The sequence below is a fragment of the Cricetulus griseus genome, chromosome X (assembly GCF_003668045.3).
Source record: "Cricetulus griseus strain 17A/GY chromosome X, alternate assembly CriGri-PICRH-1.0, whole genome shotgun sequence".
NCBI lineage: Eukaryota > Metazoa > Chordata > Mammalia > Rodentia > Cricetidae > Cricetulus > Cricetulus griseus.
In genome coordinates, this window is record NC_048604.1 from 25,421,691 (window position 1) to 25,445,084 (window position 23,394).

The following is a 23,394-nucleotide window of genomic DNA, read 5'->3' on the forward strand; positions in this document are numbered from 1 at the left end:
CAGAGACAAATACCTTAAAACAGACTGCACAGTTTGTGCTGATGGGAATGTTTGGGAGAGGGTGTAGCTGCAGCATGAAGATTTGACTCAACTCTTAAGAAGAGCTTACTGTTTCAAAGACTACAAGACAACCGCATATATGATCAAAGGATTTTATAGGGTTCCCACCTTTTGAAACTTTTCAAGCAAATGCTAGATAGAAATCACCCAGACGTTATGGTGTGAGAAAGATGAACCTAATATTCACATGAAGATATCTTTACAAAAATATAACTACATTGCTAAAGTTATATCTTATATACCCTGCATTTCGAAACCAACATGTCTCCCATTAGGCAAGTCCTGTACATGCTACGTAGAGAAATGATGCAACAGAGGGTTGTTTTCCTGTTACTTAGTCTTCAGCACTTTCTTAGAAAAACAGACTCTCAGAAAGAAAGTCCTTAATAACAGGTCGTAACACTCTCTAGTAAAGTGCTAAAAATAACTGTTACCATTACTGGGAATTTTAATAATAAATTTTCACTATAAGTGATAACTGAGGTACATAAGGATGCTTTTAATGCATATTCACCCTTACTCACTATGCTCCTCTTTTTTCTCCTCTCTCTACTATCAGTCCTCTTTGTTCCTAAGCTTCACTACATTCCTGTTGTATAGACATACATACATACATACATACATACATACATACATACATGATCTTATGTGGATCTTATGTGTCCATAGAAAATATAGAAAACATGCATTTGTATTTCTGAAACAAGCTTCCCTTGATTAATATGAGTATCTCCTATTGCATTCATTTTTCTGCAAATGCCATAACTTCTTCTTTATGACTGAAAATTTCCATTGTGTTTTTATATATGCTTGTGTGTGAAAAGAGATCGAGACATACATGTGTGTACATACAGTCTCGTTGTTATACACTGTTCCATTTTATCTCCACAACCAAACCATACTGAAAAGGATGGTTTTATTGTCCACGTCAATGGAGGAGCAAACTGGCAGTGGGAAGGATACATAGTATGCTGTGACCATTGAGTTATAAAGCAATAAAATCAAGCTCTGAGCATAAACTTCCAGGCCTCAGGTGTGCATTCTTCCAACTTGCACATTTTCACAATCGGAGCTGATCAAATATCGTTCTATTTAGCCAAGAAATGAATGCCACTTGGTTGAGGGCTATGCTGTTTAGTCACAGAACATGTGTTTAGTGACAGTTAGGAAATAGTTTAATAAAATCTAATCATCTCGAGAAATGAAATTTGCTTTGGCAATAAAATCAGCCATTTACTCAAAATCAATATATTTTTAACTAAAATGTGAAGCTCACCAAATCTCAGTACAAGCTCTGAGGTATAGCTTCCCTTTCTGTGCACCAGGTTTCTTCACTTCAGGGAATGAATTGATTCTGAAGAGTCAGATCTTTATTCACATTGCTTCCTTTCGGTCTTTCTGCACTGCCCTGCCTCTCATGCTTAGATACAATGAAATTGGGAGTTAGACCAAGAGTAACCCTGAGATATGGATTTACTACTTTAAGGAAGCCTAATGCTACAATAATATTCAACGCAACAACAGATACCCCAACACAAGTAATACTAATTCTCCATTGCCTATAAGGCACATACTTTGATTTGTTTCCTTTTTCTGGTTGTTTTTAAACACACAATATTTACTTCAAACAAAGTAAGCTTCCATTTATAAAATAATAGATTTTTTAAAGTTCCAACAAATCCACCCCTACTCAATGACATTTCTTATAGTGACCACCAAGGCACTTTGGGAATATGTTAATGAGAAAAAAGCACACATTAAGAAACGATAGCTAAGGCCAAATTGATGTTTTTTCACAATGAGGCCACACTTATGAAGACTTCTTTATACATTTACTTTTATGTGCATGTATACATGTCTGCATGAGTTTATATTGCAAGTACCCACAGAGGCCAGAAGAGAATTTTGGCTCCCCTAGAATTTGAATTACAGGTGATTTTTATCTGCCCTGTATGGGTGCTAGGAACCAAGCCCAGGTCCTCTGCCAGAGCAGTAAGAACAGGAGGCATCCCTTGAGCCCCTAATGTCATGTTTTTTACATATGGTGTGAAGGCAGAGTACTAAAAGACCCTACCTCTCACTATCTCCTCACCTAATATTACATAACTACTTACTTGAACCGTACTACAAAGATTCCATAAGAAATAAGAATTGCTTCTCAAAATCTGTTTGCATTCATATGATCCATAAACACTAACTACTTCCTGATCACAGAAGTACGGGATGCTTTGTAAAAATGCATTGGAGGGTACATTTTTTCTGAATCAAGCACCTTCCATGAAGTTTATGGAACACAATCTGATTCTTCTGAAGTCTGATCTATGTTTAACCCCCTCTGTCAGCCATCCACTGGTTTTCAATAATAATGTGTTTTTTAAAAAAAGAAAGAAAGAAGAAAGCTGATTTCCAAAGCCCCATTTGCAAGTTCTTTCTAAGTGGTAATTCTTCCTAGCCAAATGACAAAAAAAACCACAAACATTGAATTTAGTAAAGAAGTTAGGTTTTCTTTTAAAATCCTTTCACCCATCTTGGGCTTTAGTAACTTTGAATCGATGTTCTTTGTGGCCATTTTCCTTAACAGAAAAAAAACAAACCTTCCCATCTCTCTCATCAATCAGCATTATACCACCTGCCCCAAGCAACAGACCTCTGGCTTCTCTGGCTGTCTTCCACTCTCTACATAACTGAAAAAGCCATTTTCTCTTGTCCTTAGTATTTTCTGCAAGCTTCAAATAAGCTACAACTGGATAGACGGGGAAATATAAACCATCCTTTTCAAAATCTACATGCCAATTCTTTTATACAGTAGATTCAGCATTTTCTGTTGTTTTTTTAAAATGCATATATAATAACAGTCAAGCAGAAAAAGTTACAGCAATCTTGGGAGGAAAAAACTGAAAAGAAACAGCAATTTAAGAGGGGAACGGCACCTCTATTTTCCTTTCTTCAACTCTCACCTAATGTCTCTCATTGTCTCTCTCTCTCTCTCTCCCCTGCAAACTCTTTCACATCTATAGAATGTCCTCCTGCACCCTGAGTGATGCAGATGATATTGAAACTCAAGCTTTTCAGGGGTTACTTGCCTTTCTTTGTGCACTTCCATCACTCTCCCCTGTGCACGCTGAATGAGAACAGAATTAGATCTCTTGAATGAAGGCCATTATAAGTGAAATTCCCTGCAGGGACTGACTTCCGAGTTTGTGAAGCTCTGTAGGGAATCAAGAAAATCTGAATTATAATAAGTTTGCTTGAATAAAGGGATCTCCCAGGAAAAAAAGAAAGTTTATTTTAAAAGTTCCTGCCACTAGAGATGAAACTCTCACCACCTCAATTCCCACCACCCTCTCAACGCTTCTGTAACTGTGAGATCCATCTCAATGTCAAGGCAAAAAAAATGTCTGTAGTGACCCTATATAATTCAAATAGAGGTATATCTGGTGGACAGAGAGAGTAGATTCCAGGTGAACAGCAAGATACAGAAGATCAAGCTAACATATCTGAAATACATGGAAATATATGCCTTAGCTAGCAATACCAGTGGGCAACCGGCACAGAAAGAAATGATGACATAACAAACAAGAGAGACTTGTGGGTGGAAAGAAGAGATAATAACAGATGAATAAGGCCCAGAGCGTGCAAAAAAAAGTTATTTTATAGCCCCAGTGTCCATTGCTAATACACTCCGAATTAGGCATGGTTACTTTAAACAACTGAAATAACCATTTACATAGTAATTGTCAAGTATGGATTGTTGACATCAAAAGTCCTCAGACAGGCAGTGGTGGCTCACACCTTTAATCCCAGCACTCTGGAGGCAGAGGCAGGTGGATTTCTGTGAGTTCAAGGCCAACCTGGTCTACAGAGAGAGTTTCAGGACAGGCTCCAAAGCAATACAGAGAACCCTGTCTCAAAAAACAAACCCAAACAAAAAAGTCCTCCTACCAGCCAACCCTTCAGTGGAATTTTGGGTCTTCTTTCATTTTTGCATTGCCTAGACCATAATAGCACAGCAATATAGCTGCTCAGCAATTGGTTATTTCAGGAGGTCAAACACACAGTCAATCAAATTACCAGCTGAATGCTCATATAGAAAGAAAAAGACACCAACTTCAATCCACGTAACAATCATATTTTGCTGCCACAGAATGTAGTAGCAAATCAGAGTCATTCAAGGACTTCTTTTGTAGCCCTACCAACACAATTTTTTAATTTATTTCCTTAGTAGTTCCTAATGTCTTTCTATGTTACTCAGTTGTAAATGAAACATTTGTTCATCATCAAGGCAATAAATTGTATTAAAAGTGCTGAATGGTTAACCACTAGTTTTAGTTGCCATTTAGTCATTTTTGAAAATCTTTCTGAGTCATTCATTCTGATCTCCTCTAAAATAGCAATATAGAAAAGTTCTTTTTTTTTGTCTAGCTCTTGACCCAAAAGAAGGTGCTCTATAATTTCAGTTTTAGCACTATGTTGTTTTTTTTTTTAACGGACACTAGAATTCTAGAGCCGGTTAATTATTCCTCCTTATGAAAGCTAATTCAATAAATTACCCAATTGTTGATTAAGTGGCCTCTCTTTTTTAATGGGAAAGCACTTGCTAAAGTATGAAGTGTTTTACAAATATAGAGGGTGATGTAAGATGGAAATTGGCATCTTCAGGAAACGTTTTCTGCTGATTCATTATATGCTTGCTAAAATTGGAGGACACAAGAACAAAATAAGTTTGCAAGGTGGTTATTCTGATTTTGTAATATCTGTTGTTGTCCCTGTCTAATTTAAATGTATTCCTGGATAATGTTATTTATTGCTTATGTGGCTGAAACCCAGTCTCCTGGCTCTGTCACATGCAGGAAAAACATAAAAATAAAAACACCCTCTGGAACTGGCAAGGCCAGCCAGACTTTCTTTAAGCCTTTAATAGATGATTCAAGAGACAAATTCAGGTCTTTCAGGTAGCTTCTCCTTCACAGTAATACCAATATAGAGTCAATAAAGCACAGTGGTTAGGAACACAGACTGCTTAATTTCAAATCCTAGATCTATGCTTGATGGATGCCCTTGAAAAAATTGTTTATCTATAAATGGGAATGATAATGTACCTGCCTCATAGGGAGGTTGTAAAGATTCAGTGAAGTCAATATGTATAAATCATTTAACAGAGTGTTTGGCTTACAAGTGCTCAATAAAATACTATAATAGTAATAGGAATAATAGTTGCAGTATTTGACCTTGCTCTCCCAATATGGAGAATTGAATTGATAATTTACAGGATTGGAGTAAAAAGAACTAGAAGTTTGGAATTGATAAAGAAATTACATAAAACTCCTGATCTGACCATTTCATGGAAGTGTACCTTTTGTGAGAGGCAAATATCGGTGAGTGTATTCAATGGGCTATAGCAACCACATGTTCCGGAAGCTGATTTTAGCCTGCTTTGACCTTCGCAGAGGATTTCTTTGGCCTAGTGCTGATGTGAAGTTCTATCTAGATCACTTAGTGGATGACTCTGATAGTCATTTAATGGTGCCCCCAAATCCTTCGTTTTCTTTCTACTTTCAAGTCCCGATATGCTGATTGTGGCGCTAAGGCTGGAGTGTACTGGAACTGCATACACCTGTGAATTTGAGATTTCTAGAGCACCTCCCCATCTCTTTAAACTTGAGAGCTGAAGGCAGTTTCTACAGTGAGCAGCCTGCAGTCATTCTAGATGTGCCAATTTTGCCAAAAATCAAATGAATATTAGAGTACATAACAAAGAAAGTTTATCTATGTCAATATGAGAATGCTATCATGCTCAAACCAAAACAAAATGAAACAGAAAGGCTCCAAGGTGAGAACAAAATCAAAAGAAGTTTTGAAACTAGCATTTCCTCAGAAGAAAGCAGTGCCCTTGGATTTTTTGAATCAAGTTTAGTCTGTGAGACCCTTCACCATCCAATGACTGGTTTGTTATTGTTGTTGGTTTTGGATTTGGGGTTGCTGGTTTGTTTGTTTATTTGTTTGTTTCAAGATACTAAAGTTCTAAACATTTCTATCAGAGTTTTTGATCTAATATAAATGATTTAACAAAGTGATAAACTGGCTTCCTTTACATATTTTGTTCTCCAAATTCACTTATGTTTTAACTGCACTTTGGGTCTGTATCTCTCAAGTAAACATATTATCAGTAAACTCTAGTACAATAACGTGTTATTACAGATATCTGCATTGATGCCTCCAAGTTGGCAGTTCAAGCCACTTGTATACAAAGTAGAGAACAGCAGGCCCACACCTTCAATTTCATAATATCCAAATTCTGCTGAAATGTCTGCACAGAAGCAAATAGGGAGAGTTTTCAGGCGCTTTAAAATAAAAGTCAAGTACCGTGTTCAATGCTATATCAAAAACATAATTTATCACATAAATAAAACTCCTTCAGCAGTGTCCTCTTTCCACAGAAAGGACAATGGCATGTTAGCTCTTATTAAAACTATTAAGTAAAAGAGGAAAAGCATCTCCAAAGTTCAGGAAGAGTCTCAAAATGCAGAGCTTGCAAACTACTTTTGAGTCATGCGTTCTCCACATTTGCTTGGCATGCTCCATGACTTGAGGTGACCCTGAAGCGGTCTAAGATGCAGAAATACCTGGTTGATAAACTCATAAGCTTGTCTCTAGATGTTTTAGGATAATATCCCAGCTTAAGCAAGTTGGCTTCTTTGTATTTATGACTATCCCTTTAAATATAGCTCCAAGTCCCTCTTAACTGTAAGAAGGTGAAATACATAAATCATCACCAACCCTTCTTTATCAAATGGAAATGCAATTGAAAGGTGGTGCTCTACATAACAAGAGGGTCATCTAGTCATGTAAAATTCAGAGTATTGGAAGTGTGAACAAGGAACATGCAAAGCATTTACCAACAGAGTATGTTTGTTGAGAGGACTTACCCTGAGACTCATTCTCTCTTTTATGGCATGGAATTCATTTGATAAATAAACATTGTAAGTCCTGAACATTTGGAAAGTTTGATACTCAATTGTGTCATATGGTTCATTCCAGTAAATGTTGTAAGATTCAAAAGGATAAAAATTAGTCAAGCCTACAAGATACAGCTTTCTCTCTTAGTGTCTACAATGTCCATGTGAAAATAAACAGAGGCTTGGTTCACCTCTCACTGCACTTCCATTGCCCAAATCCAGGGAAGACCATTCTGAAGGAATGATCCCCATCTAACAAGGTTAACTAATGAGTGGGAGTATAAAAGAAATGTAGTAGTAGATACTTAACACATTACTGTTTCCAAACAACATTCTGGACACACAGAAAATATTGTTGTGGGTCAACCTCATAAACATTACGTACTGAGTTGCAACTCCAAAGGCATGTGGGTAAATCATATAACCTACTGTGAAATTATCCTCACATATCACAAGAATGAGAAGGTTGTACAGAATGATAGAATTTCAAGAGTGTCAGAAAAGTTCTAGTTAAAGTCATTCACAACAAAATTCCTAACATAAAAGTTTATTTTTATGTGGGTTTTTTTAACTTTAATGGAAAGTTTAGCACCTATTACTTCAGCTCAGCCTAGGCCAGCTAATATGTGGAGAAAGTCATTGACTAATAACAAGATGGCCCTTGATAGCTTTTTCTCACCTTTACTATTTCACATTAACCAACATGTTAGCTCATTTTCTGACGATATGATAAAATACTCTAATATAAACAACTTAAATGGTAAAGATGTTTATTTTAGATCACAATTTAAGGCTCAGTACATCATGGCAGGGAAGTCAAGGCAGCAAGATAGTTGAGAAGCCAGTTAGGTGTATTATGTCCACATTGAGAAGAATGCAGGCATGCTAGTCCCCAGTTAACTCTCTTTATACCAGTCCTGGACCCCAAGCCCAGACAATGTTTCCACGAAACAATGGGACAGGTATTACCACATCAGTTAACATAGTTAAGGTAATCCATCACAGGAATTCTCAGAGACCCTTCTCTCAGGATGTCTCAAGATTGTGTGAAGTTGACAATGGAGACTAACCACCACAACTACTTTACTATATTACCACTGGCCTAGAGCAATGCATTACTCTTCCTTTATCCTTGTATTTTGGTTCATGATGTCAACATTAGTCATGACTCAGTGAGAAAATAGAACGTACCTACTTATTATAACTGCTATTTAATATTTGAGATGGGCTTCACAGATGTTGAATGGGTCATGAAAACTACGATGAATACCTTCAGGAAATGGCTACCAATCCTAGGCCTGGAAACAAAAAGAAGGGTTTGATATTGGCAGAACCTAGAAACTTAGTAGTTTTGTTCCATGGAGGTAAAACATAGGCTGTTGAGAAAATGGTGCTAGCATTCTCACATTAAGAATGCACTAATAACAAATTTGGTGCTGGTGCCTATAAAAGGGCATGATGACACTGGGTTTCAGACTATGCAAATTAGCTAGAAAGCTCAGCCAGCTATTGCTGCCAAAATGAAGGACTACTCTTGAGGCAACGTTGACAGGAACAGAAAGCAAGCAGGAAGGAACAAGTCCCTTCTCACTCCTTGAGCCCCCCAGCATCCCTTTATTTTCTGTATTGTCAGAATCTATCAGAAATCCAGCTGGCAAAAGAGAAAATGTAGATAGCATAGTCTCAACCCCAGCATCACAAAGCAATGTCTTTAAAAGAATGAGTTTGGAGCTGTGAGACAGCAACTTAATAACTAGCGTACTGTGCAATGAGGTGTTAGATTTTCGTGTCATTGTTGCTGCTGGAGTCACTCAGATATGCTTACAGTTTGGATGAAACATTAATTAGAGTGGACTGTTTGCCGCAGAGGATTTCATCATTACTGAATCTGTAAGAAGCTGTTATTAAAAGACTTCAACCAGAGCTGCTCAATGTGTTGTGAGGGTGATTTTGACTCCCCACTCATTAAAACTCAGGTATTCAATATTCATCACCTAATTTTTTGTTTTGTTCAGCCTCAAGTCTATAATCTGAATGCTTCCTTAAATTGTGCTATGTATGTGGTAAGTGATCAGGTGGTCAGTCTCCGGAGTTCTGGAAACATAAGCTTGAGCTGGGCCATCTGTTGAGTATGCGTGCTTTTGTCTTTCACACAGGGAAGTGGTGGGCAAAACCCGGAAGCACACTGAAACCCTAATGATAACACAACCAGCTCAATCCTCCCTCTAAATATTCAGTAGGCCATCTGCTGTTATTAATTTCCTTATCATTTGGAAACATTACAGAGTTAAGATGAGAGAGACAATCTGTGGAATTCTGGTCTAACTTGAAATGAACTTCAGAGGAGAGCAATCATGGGTTGTGATGGCTTCTATTCCCATTCATAACCATGCCCACTTATATCTTCACATCTCCATGGTGAAATTTTTTAATGGTTTTTTTCCCTGAAATATTACATCAGCAAGAAGGGTTAGCAGTAGCTACAGAAATGAAAACATAATCTCAGAGTGGCTGATCAATGAAATCAGACCATTTCATAAAAGCTGTGCACTCATACTTCTGGCCTGTAAATTGCTCTAGGTGCCAAAGGGAATTGGAAGCTTGGCCTATCTTTTTGAGCCAATACTATCATAGTAACAACCTGCAACAGACAACTTTCTGCAACTTCTCAGCAGAAAGCAACTGAAGAATGATTTCAGGGACTTCTTTTTAAGCCTCAAGCTTTTCTGTTCAAGCAAAACCTTGGCTCTCAGGAGGGCAAGAGTTCCATCTCCTACACAAAGACACACAGTGATCTCCTCCCTCAACTATCACAGAACTCATTCTCGTCACCTGGCCCCACATGATTTTATATTTTCCTAGACTGCTGTCTGCTTGACCCTCCTTCAGCCAGTCTATCCCCCACAGTGATTAATATGCAATAGGTATTTACTAAATAAATGCAAAATTAAAATAGAGACTCAAAGGAGAAAAACAGTAAAGATTCCATGTTCCTCTCTCCACTTTGACAAGTTCTGAAAGGGTTAATTTCTTTGACTGAAATGATAAAACCCAAGATAAAACAGACACAAATAGTAAATTGGCAAGAAGCATCATGTAAGTAGCATCATGTACAATATGTTCTTCTTACAATAACAATCGAATTTACAAACAAATTAGATGTGGAGTCTGAAGGACATTCTGTAGTTTTCACACTGGGCCTTCATCTCCTGCTGATAGATGACTTTGACTGTAAATTGAAAAGTGGAAGTGGTTCAACATTCTGTGTATTCACAAGTGCCATTTCCAAAATTGAGGCGTCAGATAGGAGATGCCAGAAAGGGTTGACGGAAACTCAGAGCAATTATGCCTGTTATTAAGATGAGGTAGTGGCAATTATACAGAAGACTCATAGGGAATATGTACGTGCTGATTGTTCTTAAGAAGCCTGTATGAGCAAACTTTTATAGCACCCATCAGACTTTGGGTCTCTAGTGGAAGTGAGAATTTTCAGGCTCTCCAACAGTATGCTTTTGGACAGGGAGTATGGACCCAGGAGCCATCTTAGAAGAGATATGTGCTTTTTTTTTCTTAATGAGCCTAAATGAAAAACCCTATATTCTAGAGGAAAGGGTTCTTTACTACTTCTTTCCTCTAGAATAATCATCTCCAAGATTTTTGGCCTCTGGACCCCTTTCCAGTCCTGAAAACCGATGATATCTTCAAAGACTGGCTCCCTGAACATTAATTTTATTATAGATATATAAATATCAGTTGGAACTGGGCTCCACAAGTCTGAATTTTGATTGGTTGAAGTTTTCTGTAATGGCCTTTGTCTGTTTCAATTGTAAGTTTCTTTGATGAGAGATGAGAACTATACTTACCCATAAATAGGGAAAATATTTAGAATGTAGTTAGGGATTATGCTGGTTTAGTAAAGTGGCAGTTGTGGGTGCTTATTCAAGATTCATGACTTCATAAATCCCGGATAGTTGACTAGGTTTCCAGTACCAGGAATGATTTCCCACTTATTGAATACATCTTAAGCCAATTAGAGAGCTGTTGGTTACTACCAAGTTATGCATGCCACTATTGTACCTCTAGGGTTATTGTGCCGTACCAGTCATGATGCATTGATATCATAGCTGGGCAGGACTTTTGGTTGCTTCCCTCTTGGGAAGATTACAGCATCTTTTGTTATTATGAAAGCTAGTCATCAGGGAAGAGGCTTTCAGGTCAGTTCCAGCTTACAGGCCTTTGGGCCTTGTGTCTGAAGTGCATGGTGTCATCAGCAACAGAAACTTACCCTTCCACCTCTGGGGGCAACTAAGGGCAATAACAACAGCCACTGATGTTTTGGGAGTCTCATGCCTACTGTTTAGTTTTGTTCTTTCTTTTAATGGTCTTTGGTCCTTGGAGGAAACATTGTCAGCCTAAATGGGAAATTTTCATTTAAACTATAAATGTATATTTATACAATTAGTTATATGTACTATGGGTAATTTTAGGTATATAATTCCTTATGACTTTCAGCCATCCTTACTGTTTTTTAACCCTCCTTCTTCGATCTTCTGTATTTATTTCTCTCCTCCCTGATTAGATCCCATCCCATTTTTCCTATTGGATCACTTGTACCCTCACCATTGCAAAGGGCTTTTCATTGTATGAGTTTTATCATATCAGTATTTACCTCATTAGAAACCAAAAGCATGGTTGTTTTGTTGTTTTTATTTACAAAAGGTTTGTTTTAGGGCTTTGTTGCCTTGGTTTTGTTGTTTTATGAAAAAGAGTCTCACTATATAGTGCATGCTGGCTTCAACTCTCACTTACTCTGAGTGTTAAGAATGCAAATAAGCACCATCAAACCTGAATTATAGGATGATGTTTTTCAATTGAAGGCATACAAGCTTCAGGTATCCTCTAGAAAACTCAATTCTAAACTCAAGACCAAGTATATAAGGCAAACTGCTTTATTAATAATTTGATTTCAAAGCCTTCCTGAAAGAGTTTCAGACAATCTCTTAAGTCCCTAAATCAAACTGGAAATCCCATATTTTATTAATTCTAAGATATCATGGACATAAGTTTGATAACTTTGAGAGTTGTTGATTAATTTTCTATTAAACATATGCATTGATTGTAAGACATGATTACCAGAAACATGAAAATATGAAAGGAGTAGCAAATGTACTTCAAAATAGTAGAAACAGAGAAACTTTCACTAACATCAATCAGCATCTGGAATGCAGATTAGTGACAAAAGCATATTGATGAAACAGTACTTTTTAGTGTCTATTTGCATGTTATAATTTATAAATACTTCCGTGGGCTGAAATTATTACAGGCAATAAAGCACTGATGCTTTCACTCAAACAAACATTTGCCAAGTGTAACACTAGATGTATTACTATATAAATGGATCTTCAACCTTATCCTTTTGCACTCATAGACCTAGTAGAAGACATAGGCATCCAAACAAGTATTCCTAGTACAATACAGAAACACTTGATATGATTGAGTCACATGAATCAGGAAAAGCTGCTTAAAATGTCTGAAGATGGAGCCACAGGTATTCTTATCATTAAGTTGGAGCAACTTTCCATCAATAAAGGGTTTCCCTACATAATTGTTAGAACTGGAGCTTATTGTTGTTAGTTGAAATAAGAGAAGCACAAAAAGACAGATAGTACATGGCCTCAAGCATATAAAAATGTTAATCTCATACAAGTTGAAAGTAGAATGCAGTTTACCAGAGGGAGGGGGAGAGATAGCAAAAATCTCATCAATGGGTATTAAGGTCCAGTTGAAAAGGAACAAAGTATCCTGACGTGCCAGTTATAGTTCAGTGACTATAGGCAACAATTAACCAACCTTCATTTCAAAAGGTTAGAAGACAGGATTTTGAAGTTTTTTACCATAGAAAAAGAAAAAGTTCTTGAGGAGATAAATATGTATAACCTGATTTAAACAGTGTAGAATGTTTAAACTTTACATGGTATTTCACTAATATGGACAATATTTAGGGTTTTATGTATCAGTTAACAGAAGCAATTCTAAAAGACTGCTAAAAAAGTAGTTGTTGTATTTTCCACATTTACCAAAATATTAATTTATTTCAATTTGATTTCCCTTAATTTTGTAAACACAGGTGATTTCTCCAAAGAGGAAACGCTCAAACATTTTTAGGCCAGTCTATCTATAATGGTATAATCAGTAGCTCCAGTCAATATGAAAACCTAACAACTCAAGCATCATATTCATTCTGATTATATTCCATTGAGAATAGCAGAAACCCCCAATACGACACAGATGTATTATTCAGGACTGAGGTGGAAGCTCCACACATTCATCCAGGATCCAAGCTCCCACATTACTACTGCCTGAGCATATAACTTCCATTTCTAAGCAATATCATGGTCCAAGATGTCTGACAAAATTTTCACCGTCCATGTGTTCCAAAGATAGATAAAAGTACAGAAAGTGTCTTCCAGGTCAGTTAGCTCTCTGTTGAGCAATCTCTACAGCATACACTTGTGGCTCTGGATAATTCCCCACTTCTTCTCACATCGGCCCACCTGGAACTACATCATATGGACACAGCTAACTGCAAGTAATGTTTTGCTCTAAATAGCCATGGGTATTACATAAGTTGGGCCATTAAGGAGGAAAATTGAATGAATTATGGGATAGGCCTAGAACTGGAGGTCTCTGACACAGGAATATCAAGAGGCACACATTTGAGATTTCATATTGACCCTCATTTTGAGAGTCTTCAAATTTATGAAAGGGAGAAATACCACCAAAATAAATTTTGGTTTCCCCCTATTTCAAAGAAAGATGGCACTTAAAAGAATAATGTCCCTAAGTGGCATTGCTTATGAAAGTGTAAATTATTGGAAGATGAAATGTGCCAAGACTTCTTGATAGTTCTTGTTCCATTAGTGCAGGGTATAGGGGGTACTTTGCTTTGCTTTGCTTTGCTTTCTTTCATTCACTTCAAAAGTAGTTTAGGAACATTGAGGTATATACAGTTTAGTCTATGTGCTCTGTAGTAGACTAATTCTAAAGAGCAGCCTAATTGTAAGTCACGATTAGGTTGACACTACCTATTATTCACTTTCACTGAATACTGCAACTATAACTTCCATTTGTATCTTTGGCTCTCATTGGACAACCACGGAAACAGACTCTGTGGATGCTTTTGAGCAAAGGTTAAGAGGTTCTTCAAAGTGTCCAGCCATTATGAAAATCTACAGAGTGTGGATCTGAGATAATGTGCAATGATTTACTTGTTGACAAGGCCATGGAATCTTGATATAGTTCACCTTCTAATGACTTCTATTCTTTAAAAGCAAGATCAATAGGGGCAGTCACTCTCAAAGGTGTCATCGTGATTTCCGAGTGAAAAAGAAAAAAATTCTCCAGGCAGCATTTCTCTTCTTTTATAAATTTAAAGATGCCTAGACAGTATCAGTATCAAGGAATGAGAATGCCATTTGAAAACTGACAAAAAGTGATTCTAACAATCTGGGGTTGTCAGCTTTTAGAAGCATGGGAACGTCTAATGTGGTGCAGGCAGAACACTGGTAGACAGCATTCAGCCCCATCACTGCTTTGTCCCCAGGGCTGGGAACCTCAAAGGAGATAATCATGTCCTACTGAAGAAGCCTTAGAGCTCAGAGTCAAGCAGAGTCACTTGTTAAATGAGCCACAAAGTTCTGAGTAGACTAAAGGAGGGAGATCAGAAGTTACGTGTAGGGTGGAAGGCAGGACCCTCTGCAAAATAGCTAGTTTTCTCTAACGCAGTGGAGCTCTGGAGAAAGAACATGTTAATAATTGATGGTGATTGTAGGATACTGTATAAACCATAGTTTATCTTTGAGGAATTTCCACAATAGTTAATTTCTTAAAGTGATTGCAGTGGAAAAGGAATTATTGATTGCTTGATGCCACTGACAACCCCTTGTACTTACAGAAAGATAAAGCAAATGATGTCAGCAAAAGACTATAATCTCCATGAGGGGAGGAATCCAGTCTCTATTCATTAGAACTGATTCCTTAATATGTGGCATAATGTGGAAGATGGAGCTAATCGACTCTTCATTGACAGAAAAAGGAACTTAATATACTATATTCTGTGCTTGATACTGAGCCAAGAGTAATGTTATAAATAACATGGTGGCCCAAGTAATAAACCAAACTATTAGCCAGGGAATTGGCTGACAAATGTATGTGAGATAATATGTCCCAATATAAGTCAAAGATTTCTTGAAGGTTTTATTGTTTAGAAGGGTCTCTAAGGAATAGGGCAAACAAGCAAGTGCCTAGTAATCTAGTAATATAGAATCACTGAAAGTCTTTAAAGAGTATGACCATGTTCTTAAACTTAAGAGTCTGTAGGTTGTGCATTGCAATAGTTGGATAAAAGGAAGAAGAATCACAGGCAGGGGTAGATTTCTGTAACCACTATATAGCTTGTCCTCAGATCCAGGTTAGCTATTCTTTTCGCGTATTGAACACTTTTGTGATATTGTTTGTCTTACAGTTTTCCAGAAGGTATTATTTGAGTTCTTTTCTATGTGAGAAGAGTGAAATGCTTCTGTGTTAGTTGATTCTCTGAGGCCACCGCAATAGTAAATCCTATCATTTAACATTTTGATCCAGAATGTTTCAGCGGCAGAGCCTGAGCTCCTAATCACTTCACTCTAATACATCTGAGCATTTCTTCTGTGGAAAAGGTGCATACCTGTTGCCAAATTCTCCCACATTCTTCTAAATCTAAATGAGAAGTGGTATTCCAGACTCTAAGTGCCAGGAAGGCATAAGGGTCTCCTTATGGTTGAAGAAGGAATTAATGGATGGGTGGAATGCTGAATGGGTGGTCTCTGGATTGATTATTCTGTAGCTGGCCTTCTTCACCCCAACCTGTCCCCCAACTTTATCCTAATTAATGTTTCTGAAATATTAAACTGACCTTGCCAGCTACTTTAAAGATCACCACTGTCTCTTCACCATCTATGGCTTAAGGCTAAAAGTCTTAGAATGCATATCCTTCTAAAGCTTAGTCCAATAGTTCTCAACAAAGGGTGGTGTTGTTCTTCAGGGAACATTCATTTTTGGTCATTGTTAATGGAAACAAAGACGCTACTGATGTGTATAGAACAATGATGCTACACATCCTAAAAATTCATGCGGCTGACCCCAACTTTTAAAAAAATGTCTCTCATTAGAAATCTGGAAGACAGAAGGATTCTGTAGAGAAAAACCTGCGTGTAGAAACAAATTGCAAACACTAGCGCTTTGATTATATAAAGTTCAAAATGCTAACTGCACAATGAAAACGTAGACCATCAGGTACATACTTGGTTTCCCTCTAACAGCTTGACTCGTGTTTCTTCCCTTATTTCTGTGTAATAGTAGGAAAACTATTTAGAATGACATTTACCAATGAGGAACCCCAGTCCATAGTCCCAACACTCCCATATGATTTCATCGTCTTTATTTTTATTTGTCTTCCTTCTGCTGGGATGATTTTTTCAGCCTTTGGTACCTTTGTTCCTTCTTTCAAGCTAATCCTCATTTTCACTTCTAAGAATCTTGCTTGACCTCCCACTTTGTGGGCCCATATAATTCTCAGCATGAGTTCATAATGGCATTCACCTGTACTATACTGAATGACACGTTTCTATATCTGCCTTCCATCTCTTAACTATGAACTAAGGCAGGGCAGAAACATGGGAAATTGGGAGTAGAAATCATTGTTCTCAGATAGTTATTTTCTGAAGTATGTAAAGTTCTAATTCACATAAAGTATGTGATACCTATGAAGGGCTCACTAAATAGTACTTCTATTAATGACCCAGATTAGCATTTCTCCCGTTTTGGAAGTGCTATAGCTCAAGACCAATTCAAAGAAATTGGCAGCTCATATTCATATTTAAGAAATAGGTCAATTTAAGAAAAAGCATTAAGTCAACTCTAGTATAGTTGGCACAGGGGTGAAAATTTTTTTCCTTTTTTATTTTTTTATTTTTTTATTAGAAAGAAAATTATTTTACATGTCAACCCCAGGTCCCTCTCCCTCCCTCCTCCCCTGCCCCACCCCCAACTAATGCCCTACCCATCCCATACCCTTTCTGCTCCCCAGGAAGGGTGAGGCCTTCCACAGGGGTCTTTAAAGTCTGTCACATGCTTTGGGATAGGGCTTAGGTCAACCCCCTTGTGTCTAAGCTCAGAGTATCCCTCCACGTGGGATGGGCTCCTAAAGTCCATTCCTATGGTAGCGATAAGTACTGATCCACTACAAGAGGCCCCATAGATTTCCAAGGTCTCCTCACTGACACACCCACATTCAGGGGGTCTGGATCAGTCCCATGCTGGTTTCCCAGCTATCAGTCTGGGGACCAAAATTGTATACAGAAAAATGAAGTTTAAGAAAGTGTTGAAAGAGAACTACATTGACTCGACTGGGTTTCTCTCCCTATAAACGTCCATGGCCATGAAATCATTATTAATAGCACCTAGCACCCTCTACCGTGTGCCATGCTCTAGAATGAGCACCACATGTCACCACATATCACTAAGTCTGATAAAAAATAGGTATTTCATGTATTTCATGTATACACACACACACACACACACACACACACACACACACACACACACACACAATCAGTAACCAATTTTCCTTGCTACAGATGAGAACATTAGAGCTGCATACTAGATAGCCTAGTTTTCCTACTATTACACAGACCTGAGGGAGGAAACCCGGAGTCAAGCTGTTAGAGGGAAAGCAAGTATGTAACTGATGGTCTACGTCTTCATTGGACAGTAAGTCCTGTAACTGAGGGTATTTTGAACTTTGTGTAATCTAAGGGCTTGTGTTTAAAATTTGTTCTTACACACAGGTTTTTCTCTATAGGATCCTGCTTTCTTCTACACTTGAACTGAGGTCAAAATTAGCTAGAACTTTAAGCCAACCATAGGACTGGTTGACCCGAGAGTCAACTCCCTTCAAGGCAAGTTTTCAATTAGCAGAGGAAGACAGTGCGGTCAAGTGCTGACATCCCAACCAAGAGCTACTTTCTGCTCAGGGTTATTTCTCAGGGAAGGTTGTTGAGGGATGGGTCCATTCCAGCAGCTGGAGGCTATGCCAGTGACTTTTAATGCTAGTTTAGCTTAAACACATTTTGACATTTTGAAAAAATTAGTATATTTTTACAAGGTGGGACGAGCACCACAAATTAGACCTAATGGTTTGCCTGTAGGCCAGGTTAGCAAGCAGAGTCGCCAAAGCCTTCACTGTTGCTCTTGGGTCTCTTTTGACTCCCACTCTGAAAGAAAATGCTTTTATCTACCACCACATGCAAACCGCACTTTAAAAAAAAAATAGTTGTACAAATGACAGCAGCTTCTGGACGTTAACCTTAGATCCGTCTCGGTGGCACAGAGTTCTGGGATCTCTCCACAACTAATAGATGCTCCTTTCTGACAGCCAGAATAAGCTCAAAAACATCTCTACATGTGTTGGGGGGGTGGAAATGCTGTGTTTCTACTGTGTGGGCGTAAAGCACTAGTTCCTTAAAACTTTACCTGGAAATGGACTATTTAGCATAAGAATGACATAAAAGGAACTGACAATCTAAAAGCAGTGAAAAGGTCCATCCTCTAAAACGCCCAACCCCTCGACTAAGTAGGCACACATCTTTCATCTGAGAAGATCTCATAGACAAGCCGCCCTGCCGAATCAAATGGGAATTAAAGGGATTCTGTGTAGTTGGCATAGAAAGTGTCTCAAAAGCACAAAGGCCACTTTAGTCACAGAAAACTGCCAGAGGCTGGCTCATTTGATGGGAAAGAAAGCAAACAGACACAATGCCGGGTGTGTTTTTGAGGCAATATTAAATCTAATAAACATGACACCAATAGTATCAGCCTAAATCGGGTGGGGAGAGTTGGAGAATTTCACAGTTTGTTTTCCCACCACCAGCCTTTATCTCAGAGGCAGCCTTGGTAGCTGAGACCGGAGTCTAAAATTGTTCCTTCCCTAGCTTCTGCCAGGTGTGTGCCATTCCCCGGCCTCTGCCCTGGCTTTGGCTCCCAGAGTGGGGATAATTAGTACGTCATTTCAGCCAGCTTTGTTTTTTCTGGGTCACTGACTTCAGACTCGATCAAAATAGGAGTGTTGTACTGAAATAAATTCATTTCCTCTTCCTCAGCCAGCCCTGGCTTATTTCCTAGGGGACCATGTTCCATAGGACTAGAGCACACAGACAGCTTCTGTACAAGTTTGATAGTGGAGATAGAGGTCCAAGGTGGGGGCACAGGGTGAAGGAAGAGTCAACCCTCCACAGTGGCTACAGCAGCAATAGCAGTGGCAGCAGGCGCTCACTCTGTCTCTCTGTGGCAGCACACTAATATGCAAAGGCCTCAGACAGCCATGCTGAGGAACATATCACCACAAACCGTTCTGGGAGCTGTTGATGCTGGTGTTTAATGTTTATCCAATGGCCTCAGTCCGAAAGGCTTTGTAGAACATGCATAATACAAGCAGAGCTTTATACCCCATTAGCACTCAAGTTCCTGGCTGCCCAGAGGCATATGGTACTGACCAGAGAAGGCCAGCATTTGGAGAGGTGGAAGTAGAGGGCACACAGCGAGGTGGGGACACAATGAGGTTGCTGCGCATTTGGAAGACACTCAGACATGGGGCAAAGGGCCTTGTGTGGTATAGTAAGGGGAAGCCAAAGACAGCCTTTGTTTTCCTCACGGCATCCATTGCCCACCCTTGTAGGGCACAAGTAAAAGAAAAAGTTCTCATCTCAAGCATCAGATTTTGCCACTCCATTAATCCATGTACATAAGGCCTCTTTCAGCTGAGGAAGTAGTGGACCTCAAAAAGCAGTGACAGCCCAGATCTACTTTCCAAACTTTCCATGAGAAAAAAAAAAAAAAAAAAAAAACAAGAGACTTCCATCGGCTTTCACTCAAAGGCAAAAAAGAATAGTTACATTACTTTCACTATTTTAGTCCTGAATAGGAAATTTCTTTCTGCCTTTGTCTAGCCTGAAAGGAGAGAAATGGATAGTAATGAGTGGTGATGTGTGTGTGGGCGGGGGGGTTGCAACATGGAGCGCAGTTCTCTGAGAAGTGCCTAGGGATAAAGTAGTCACTACCAGGAAATGTCAGGGCAGGCACTGAGCCAACTCACGTCCAGAAAGTAACTTCAGTGAAATCATGTTTAGTTTGTATATCCCCAGGATCTAGCACAACACTTGGACAGGGCACACTGGACACATGTGCGCGCACACACACACACACACACACACACACACACACACGTTTGCTCCTCTCTAACATAACTCAAATCTCTGTACTCTCAAAGCCCTACATTGCCTTCCTAGTCTATGTATCATAATTCCTTACCTAACCCACCACAGAAGTCTCCTGTCTATCTGATCTCACTTCTGCATCCCAGCAGCCAGTAAGATCCATCTCAAACCGAAATATGACTATACCATACTCCTACTTAAAGCCTTCAGTGGCTACCCCCAACCACAAGAACAAAACTGACTGTGCTCACTTTCATTACCTGGTGTATTTGTTTGTCAGAGATGGCATAACCAAATAGCAAAAATTAGGTGTCTTCAATAACAAAATTTACACCTATAAAGAAAAGTAGATGTGATATTTCATAAACATTTGACTAAAGGACAGGTTTCCTCAAAGATTCTATACAAACTTTTATGGATCCTGTGTATGTCAGCCTAGTTCCTATCTTGTAATGTAACAAAGGATTACCTTGAACTTCTCATCATCTAATCCCCACCTCCCAAGTGGAAGGATAGTATTTTGCATCATGGCATCCCATCTTTGAGCTACTAGAGTAAACAGGAGTTCACATTTTGTCATTTTAGTTGTTGATGTGCAGAAGTTTCCTTAAATGAATTAGCCTGATTTTAAAAAAAGAACAAATCTTTCCCTGGAAACCAAAGACACAGCTGTTGGTTTCTCCTCGGACCTCTCTTTCTTACATTCAGATGGTCATCTTCTTGCTACATCCACATAGAGTCTTAACATCTCCATTGACATAATCACACTTACAATTTGGATTAGGAAATCCACCCTTACAATCTTAACTATCATAATTTATACTTTAAATACCTTAGTGCCAAACACAGTCACCTTGAAGGTTAAGATATAAATTTGAAAATGCCAAGAGTAAAAAATGACAAGATTTATTCCACAATATCTGGTCACTGCCTACCTCCTGGTTGACATCACTTATTATTTCCACACACAGAAACTGTATTAACCTTACTGGAATATTTATTGTACCCAAGATGAATCATGCCATCTCTTATGTTTAGGCACTTACCCATGCCATTTGCTCTACCCAAATTGTCCTGGGATTCATACCACTCTTCTCTTACTGGTCACTTCACCTTTGGCTTACACATCATCTTGTCTATTAATATCCTGATTCCACATCTATGTGAAGTACTCTCATAACCTTTCTGTTGCTTCCTTCTCACAACATGGAGAGTAATTGCTAATCATGCTTTCAAGGGCTCTACCAGACCAAAAAGTTACTTTAGGGCATAGGTTTATGTCATGGAATAATTTGTTTTAATTCCTAAAGCTTAACAAAAGGTTTAGTCCAGAGAATGTTCTCAGCAAACATTCAGGAAAATCATAAACCAACCTGTTTCTTTGCCGAGATAGAAGACCCAAGAAGTAAATAAGACGAAGCTAGGTGAGAAGTTTGTTCCCACCTAGGACTGCTAGGGACTATACCGGCATGACATACGAGATGGGTATTGGGCCTATGCTAGATTGCAAGCCCTGTCCACAAAGGCTGTTGATTGAGTAAAATCTGGTTTCCTAGCACTTTGTTGCCCCCAAATCTTTAGGACTTTGCTATTCTAAGGATGTACAAGACAATAAAAGATTGATTTGTGGGGGTGGGGGAGCGTTGTTGATCCAGAAGTCCTACACCAATAGCTTTCAGAATCATTTAGCAGACTTGTAAAAACATAGATGGTTGGGTCCCGTCTCTTTGGGATTATGATACGATGAGTCTGGGATGGAGCCTCAAAATACACATTTCTAACCATTCCAAGTGATGTTATGGTTGTTGGTCAAGAGACCACACTGTGAAAACCACGTATCTAGAAAATACTTCTGGGACTATGGAAAACAATTTATATTGTGTTGGAAATATCATAGATGATAAATATGTTTAGCAGGCTGTGTGATTACCTATTCATCCCTCATTGCCAGACAGCGTGAATGTTGCTGAAATCAGTAATAGTACTGAAACTAAGCTATTTATTTCTTTTAAGATAAAATTGTCTCTGGAAAGATGTGGTAGCTTAGGATGTGTGTTCTGTTCTTTTTGTAGGTGCGATTAGAGTGGCCAACAGACCTTACAGTCAATCCCATGGACAACTCATTGTATGTCCTGGATAACAACATCGTGCTGCAAATTTCTGAGAACAGGCGTGTGCGGATCATCGCAGGGCGTCCCATTCACTGCCAGGTGCCCGGCATCGATCATTTCTTGGTCAGCAAAGTAGCAATTCACTCCACTCTGGAGTCGGCTAGGGCCATCAGCGTCTCCCACAGCGGGCTGCTCTTCATCGCTGAAACAGACGAGAGGAAAGTGAACCGCATTCAGCAAGTGACCACCAATGGGGAGATTTCCATCATAGCCGGTGCCCCCACTGACTGCGACTGCAAAATTGATCCCAACTGTGACTGTTTTTCAGGTATGACCTTTTTAGCAATTCACCAGCTCCCCCTCTCTGTTTTCAAAAGCAAACCCTGCATCAGAAAAGCCTAAAGGAAAACAAAAGGAATTCATATAAACAATTGTGTGGGCTAGTGGAGAAAGCAATGTATTGGGAGTTAGCTCTGACAGCTGACTGAGTGACCCAGAAAAGTCACAAAACCTTTGCACAATTCATCTGCCTTACTTGTTACATAGAGATAAGTATATTTCTCCATCATGTCACCTTGCTGTTCTTGGGATAAACAAAAATAATAACTCCTCAGATTCTCAAAAAGTTATCATACAAATTTAAGATCATGCCATTATTTGTGCTTTTAGAGAAAGGAAAATAGGTTTAAATGTATATTTATTCATTTTATTAAGGAAAAACTTACTTACCCTAAGTGACTGCTTTCCCGATTAAAAGCATGCTCTATTAGACCTTTGGAAGGACCCCAAGTAGACTGCTTTGAGAATGCACGGGCAAAATTCAATTCCACAATGGCAAATTCTTATGGTATCAGCCTCCTGCATTACTTGATTTTCAAAGCTCTGAAATTCCATAAACAAGAGTGCCCTATTAGCTGAAATGAGAGATGAAAAGAAGAGCCTTTTCCACAAACATGG

The 23,394-nt window shown here is 38.7% G+C and overlaps 1 protein-coding gene across 1 annotated transcript in view; it reads left to right on the forward strand.

Annotated features, from left to right (window-relative positions):
* The window catches only part of Tenm1 (teneurin transmembrane protein 1), a 362,575-nt gene that overhangs the window by 297,195 nt on the left and 41,986 nt on the right, over nt 1-23,394 (forward strand). The window contains exon 20 of the mRNA XM_027433524.2: nt 22,399-22,765. Coding sequence (XP_027289325.1) covers nt 22,399-22,765 — 367 coding nt within the window. The remainder of the gene's footprint in view (nt 1-22,398; nt 22,766-23,394) is intronic.